Here is a 6727-nt window from a genome sequence, read left to right as displayed (position 1 = left end):
CCGTCCTCGGTACACATCGAGCGCAGGCACCCGCCGGAGTGAGTTAATGGGTCAAGGCGGGGGCAGTCCGAGTTTTCTGATAGAAGGAAATGCGAATCGAGGCCTCTCACTTCACAGGTGAAAAATAAAGCACCTGCAGAAGTTCAGATCACAGCAGAGCAGCTCTTAAGAGAAGCAAAAGAGAGAGAGCTCGAGCTTCTCCCACCACCTCCCCAACAGAAGATCACAGATGTTGAGGAGCTGAATGACTATAAACTCCGGAAAAGGAAGGTAAAGGAACAATCCCTAATCTTGGTGCTCATATAAAACACTAAAACTTCTACTGTGTTGTAACTGGAACAAGAGGCAGTCTATATTACTATGTTTGCAAGTGCTATTTCTGTTCTGTATAATTACAGTATTAGTACACAACTGTCTACACTGATTGTGATTATGTTTGATAATTGTCTTGAAACTTGACTGTTTGGCGTAAGAGATTTTAGGGATCGCTTCTTCTGCTTTATGTGAGAGGATTACTTTGCTTATGCAAACTTACCTATGGTTTTATTCTGCTTTTTCCTTTGGTAGGTGCTGTTCTGGATCAGCAAAGCAATCACATCCTTAACAGGGAGTTGTAAAGAAATTGCTGAGTGATGGAAACATTTAGGTGCAGATAGCATGAACCAGAGCTGACCTTCCCTGACGCACACACATGTGTGTTCAGAGCCGGGGACTGTCGTGGCCCAGCCCAGCATCCCTGTGCTCAGTCCTGGGCGGGTGGTTGTTCCCTCCTCACCACAGTGGGTAGGGCTCCTTGTGAACACATCAGGCCTTGCTGTGCTGGACATGGGTGTACCTCCCTCGGGCACCATGGAGAGCAACCAGAGCCAGTGATCAGCACCACAGCACTGCAGAAACAATGTCTGATAGCACCTTTTTACATCTCCCGAATGGCAGTAACGAGCCAGCATGTTAACTGTGTTACACCACGTTAAACACCAGTAGCATTGATCCTGACAGTAGTCAAGCGCAGGCCTGAAGATGCCCTCGTTGTTGCACTGACAGTGACATTTGTCTGGCACATTTGATGCCAGCATATTAAACCTGGGGAATAAGAAGGAGGTATCCTGCTCTAAAGAAAAATTCGGAGCAGTGATACATACAGGTCAGAGTGAACAAACTTTTGCTGAAGCAGCCAAGTATATTCAGGGTTGTCTGCAATAACTGCATTGCATCTGTCCATAAAATGTTGCTGTTGAATCATTAAGCAGGAGATTATAAAAAAAAAAGATGTTAGTGCTGTCAATTGTTATTCCATCAGTATTTCAGGTATCATGTTGCAGGAACTTGAGTTTAGTCCTTTTCTGTATAATGCTCTACACTTCTAGCTTCTGGTATGCAATTTTTAGGAAGTGTTTGGAGTATGATCTGTAACTACATCTGTATGGGTGTAAGACATTTGGAATTAATGCCAATAATTGCAGTAATATTCCATAAGCCATTTATAACAAGATTGGTCTGCACAGAGGGATTTCTTACTTAAATCATTTTCTCCTCAGACTTTTGAAGATAACATAAGAAAAAACAGGACTGTTATCAGTAACTGGATAAAATATGCACAATGGGAGGAAAGCCTGAAAGAAATACAGAGGTAATTATGATACAGCTGCAGATATCTCTTATAAAGGTTTTAAGACACATAGTGACAAACACCATCAAAGTCTTGGAGGCACATTACAGACACAGCTTACTTCTCTTTGCTTTCCAGAGCCCGTTCCATTTACGAGCGTGCTTTAGATGTAGACTACAGAAATGTCACACTGTGGCTGAAGTATGCAGAGATGGAGATGAAGAACCGCCAGGTTAATCATGCCCGAAACATCTGGGACCGAGCCATCACCACCCTTCCCAGGGTGAACCAGTTCTGGTATGTTTGTAGAGAGCAGAGCGTTGCTTCCAGCCCCAGAGACTATGGATCAAGCTTCTGGTTTGGTGTCATGCAACAGTGCATTGGTTTCTGTTTCTCCAAGGCTTCAGGCTAGTCTGAAGAAAGGAGGAAGGCTTAAATTTTGGAATGGTTCTGTACTTTTCAACTAGTGAGAGTATTGGGAGAGAGGGTGTTTGTGTGCCTGCATGCTGCCACTCACAGCTGTGTCTACAGGCATTTCTGGTGTGCAAGTGGGGAATAGGTGAAGAAATCTCAGTAATGCTCTTATCAAGCACTAACAACATCCTTGTAATTTGTGTGTTTACTGTGCGATTGTAAAAACTGGATCTTGTTTTCTAAGGTACAAGTATACGTACATGGAAGAGATGTTGGGGAACATTGCTGGGTCACGTCAGGTGTTTGAACGCTGGATGGAGTGGCAGCCAGAGGAGCAGGCTTGGCATTCCTACATTAACTTCGAGCTCAGATACAAGGAGGTGGACAGGGCACGTACCATTTATGAGAGATATATCCTTTTTAGTGCACCGCAGCACTGCCCAAGTTTAGGCCTGCATCCTTCATTTCTGTATCTGTTCTACCTCCAGCTATGTCCCTGTTCTCCTTTTCACTGTGGCATGTTGGGAGCAGGCCACCATGCCGAGAGCCAGCAGTAGGTGTTAAAAGTGTTTAGTATATGCCTCCAAAGTTATTCAGCAAATTTACATACTGCCACAGCAGTGTGTATTTAACAGCACTCATACTTTCAGCTTTTTTGCAGTCATCATTTGTTTCAGGTTCCTCCTCTTTAAACTTCTTGCTGACCCTTGCCTGATTTTTATCCCTTTTTAAACTTTCTTCAAGTTCTCAGGAAGGCACAAAGCCTTTGCATGCTTAGAGCTGTTTTGTGTCCTCTTCCTGGTTGGATTTTTTTTGCCTTTGCCATCCTTGGGAGTTGTTCCATGTGGTCTATGACCCTGCAGTCACTGGGAAGAATGCAATTTGAAATGTCAATTCAACCATCACTGTTTCTTTAACATAGCTCTACTTGTAATCGTGCATCCTGATGTTAAGAACTGGATCAAGTACGCCCGCTTTGAAGAGAAGCACAGTTACTTTGCTCACGCAAGGAAGGTATATGAGAGGGCAGTGGATTTCTTTGGAGAAGAGCATATGGATGAGCACTTGTATGTGGCTTTCGCAAAATTTGAGGAGAACCAGAAAGAAGTAAGACCTTGATAATACATCAGACTAATGCCAGCCACCCCCACGAGATTCCTTCTTGAATATCAAACTCAAGGCCACTTAACATTCACTGAAATACTTTCCTTTTCCAGCACCTTGTGAAATATTGCTGTTGTAGTCTAAGTTAAGGCAATTTTTTGCTTAGCTTCTATTTACCTTTTGGTGACATCAAGGAAATACGTTTTAAGAAAGGTGGGCACCAAATCTGCCAGTCTGAGAACAATGTTATTGGATCAAATACATATCCTCAGACTTGTAGGTTTGTGAGAGGTTGTAGGCCTGCATGACAAAAACTGAAGTAGCCATGTTTTTCCCATGTGGTCTCTTTAAAGTGCCCCGGCCATTCAGGAATTGAAAGTGTTCTGTGAACCCAAAACCATGACCTCTTGAATATATCCTAAATATTCCAAACCCTGTAAATGAATAAGCAGTGGTGGGTTTTGATGTTTACAGATATTTCCCCTCCCTGCCCCAAGTTGACTTTTCAGGGAGATCTGTCTCAAATAATTTTATGTTGAGATATTCTATGATTCTGAATTTATTAAATACTGCCAAAAGCTCATTGAGAAATTGTGGGGGAAGACAGGAGCTGCTTTGTAGATGTTACTCAAATGATTTAATATTTTCAGTTTGAAAGAGTAAGGGTGATCTACAAGTATGCCTTGGATAGAATTCCGAAACAGGAGGCCTCAAATCTCTTCAAGAACTACACCATATTTGAGAAGAAGTTTGGAGATAGAAGAGGAATTGAAGACATCATTGTCAGCAAGAGAAGATTCCAGTATGAAGAGGAAGTGAAGGTATGTATTAAAACATCCACTGGGATCGTCATACATCCAGGTGCTGCTTAAGGTACATGAGTGTCTCACGATATGAAGGCTGATGAGTCTTGTTACCCTTGATGCTCAGTCCGGGAAAACACCATCCGCCAGGAGGAGAACGATACTTGCATTCAAGGCTTGTTTTGTTTCTGCATTCCAACATAGACTGCAAAGCCAAAGTTTTTGATTGAACTCAGAGCTCAGTACCCTTCACAGTCATCTTGGCGTACAGTACTATTTCAGCTTCTAACTTCTTCACTTGTGTTATACAGTAGCTGTTACAGAACGCCTCACCTGTGTGTAAAATGGGTGTTTCACACCTACCTGCTATTCACTGAATACCACATATTTCACCATTTCCTCTTCCTACCACATATTTCACCATTTCCTCTTCCATTCTCACAGTTCAGTTTATTTGCCTTCACTTAAAGAACGTTTGTAGGTAAACTAAAAATAAAGAAATAAATGCACTTTAACCCCAGAGCTCTCACATAAGCATACCTGAGACTGATAGTTTGCATTAATATTCCGATCATCTGTTTTTGAAGGAGAAATTCTGTATGAAAGCCGTAAGGAAAGGAACAGGGTCTGTTTTTTCTGGTTGCTGAAGTTTCTTTCCCAATTCTGTGCTCCCATCTTTCTGAAAGGCAAATCCACATAATTATGATGCATGGTTTGACTACCTGAGGTTGGTTGAAAGCGATGCAGATGCTGAGACCGTCCGAGAAGTGTATGAAAGAGCCATCGCCAACGTTCCCCCAGTTCAAGAGAAGAGGCACTGGAAGAGATACATCTATCTTTGGATTAACTATGCATTATATGAAGAGCTGGAGGCAAAGGCAAGTAGTAAGAACTCAGTTGTTTGGGTTTTTTTTTTTTCCTGTCCTTCCCACCAAGTATTTTCCTTACATTGAATAGCTACAGATATTTGAGTAAGAAAACAGATCTAAAAATATTACGTCTTACTTGTTGGATTTACTATTTAAGTGTGGGGGGGTTTTCCCCTTCATTTTCCTCTCGCATATATAGGGGGAAAAATACTTCAGTTTCACCCCAATTCATCCAGAAACACGTTGATAGTAAAAGCAGAAGTAGGTCTTTCTAGCCCCATCTGAATTGCGTGTTCCTGAGCTTGTGAAAGTTTTTTGCTTAACAAAGCTATCTGTGAAGTTGAAGAATCAAACTCTTGCTATAGGGGTGTTTTGAGGCTGTGCAAGTATTTCGTGTTACCAGTCAAGCAACATTAGAGCTGCTCTTTATTTTATAAAGTTGGAGTGCAGTATGAAATGTTTGTTAAAGGAAAAAAAGACGCTTTCCCCTAGAAAACAGGAACACTCCTGTTTTCATTGTCTGTTTTTTAGTGTTGAATCTTATTTGCTCCAATCCTGGAGTTGTTCAAGGCCAGGCTGGACAGAGCCTTGGGCGACATAGTTTAGTGTGTGGTGTCCCTGCTCATGGCAGGGGGGTTGGAACTAGATGATCTTAAGGTCCTTTCCAACCCAAACCATTCCATGATTCTATTATTTTGAAAAGATGACTCATACTGGTTCTCAGAAGTCACCACCTTTGAATTGTGCACATTAAGTAAGTAAGGATGTTTACACCTCAATGATACACAGTTCTAAACAGCTTGACTTCTGCAGTTTTGCAGTCATGCATAACCTTAGCAGTGACAGAGTATTTCTGTTGCCTGTTCTTGCAGGATGCGGAGCGAACCAGGCAGGTGTACCAGGCCTGCATCGAGCTCATTCCCCACAAAAAGGTAGGGCTCCTCCAGGGCTTTGCTTCAAGTCTTGGATTAAAACTCCGAGGATAAGATCTTTTCATTTTCTTTCCCTGCACGGTTCAGGTGTGTAAGCAGCTCCAAATGACTACTGGCACATTTGTGAAGACTCCACTTAGGACATTAAGTGTTCCATCCAGTTTCTCCTAATGTCTATCTTCCAAAATTGCTAGGTTTTGTTGTTTGGGTATGTTTTTTCCAAACCAAGGTGTTAGGTGTCTGTAATTTGCACTGTAATAATCAGTGGGAAATAGCAGGCCACATACCACCAGATTTCCTCATGCAGATACAATGTAAGGGTTTCTCCAGGATTTTCAAATTATTAAGTATGCTCTAAGAAGCTGAAATAACACAGAGCCAAAGGATAGTGTGGTACTCTTAAGCAACAGAGAAGACCTCTTTGCTATTCATTACTTACTTGTTTTCTTCCTCGGACTGAGACTTTTATTGCTTTTGTCAGCCCAGTTTCTTGTAGTCTCTGCAGTAAGACTTACTGCTCTTTTTGGTAGGGAGTTACTATTTTTATAGCAACTGTTTATAATTGTTTGCATGGCCCCACCTGAGGGAGATGCACTTGATAAGCCTCTTTCAGGTGTGCATTCCCCATTACAATCTGGCTTCAAGACCCATTTGGGTTTGTGGGTTTTATTGCCAGTGAGCTTTAATTAAAGTATCCATGTGGCCAAACCATTAAAACAATTAATCAGCATTGCCATGGAATGTCAAGAAATCTTAGTTCATGTATTTCCTTTCTTAGTTTGTCGTTAATTATGTCTTCTGAGTACCAGTTGCGAAGGTTAGAATTAATGTCTAATTCTCTAGAGCTGTCAGTGATAGCTGATATTTTACCAGTCAGTTGATTGGTTAAAAAATCATTTTTGTGCTTGGGAAGACTTCTGTCCTGGCCATTTTTGCTTTTGTTTATAGTGAAGTATATTGTCCTATTCTAGAGAGGGCATCTTGGGTTATGAACTC

The 6727-nt window shown here is 41.7% G+C and overlaps 1 protein-coding gene across 1 annotated transcript in view; it reads left to right on the top strand.

The window, feature by feature from the left end:
* Positions 1–117: 117 nt before the first annotated feature.
* Positions 118–6727, top strand: part of CRNKL1 (crooked neck pre-mRNA splicing factor 1) — a gene marked incomplete at its 3' end in the record, with an annotated part of 9576 nt that continues 2966 nt past the window's right edge. The window contains exons 1-8 of the mRNA XM_010022540.1: positions 118–270; positions 1539–1630; positions 1748–1906; positions 2268–2434; positions 2952–3130; positions 3778–3948; positions 4617–4808; positions 5672–5731. Coding sequence (XP_010020842.1) covers positions 1821–1906; positions 2268–2434; positions 2952–3130; positions 3778–3948; positions 4617–4808; positions 5672–5731 — 855 coding nt within the window. The remainder of the gene's footprint in view (positions 271–1538; positions 1631–1747; positions 1907–2267; positions 2435–2951; positions 3131–3777; positions 3949–4616; positions 4809–5671; positions 5732–6727) is intronic.

This window comes from Nestor notabilis, unplaced genomic scaffold (assembly GCF_000696875.1).
Source record: "Nestor notabilis isolate BGI_N333 unplaced genomic scaffold, ASM69687v1 scaffold34789, whole genome shotgun sequence".
NCBI lineage: Eukaryota > Metazoa > Chordata > Aves > Psittaciformes > Psittacidae > Nestor > Nestor notabilis.
The sequence above is the reverse complement of the archived record's forward strand: the minus strand, read 5'-3'. Positions and strand labels throughout refer to the sequence as shown.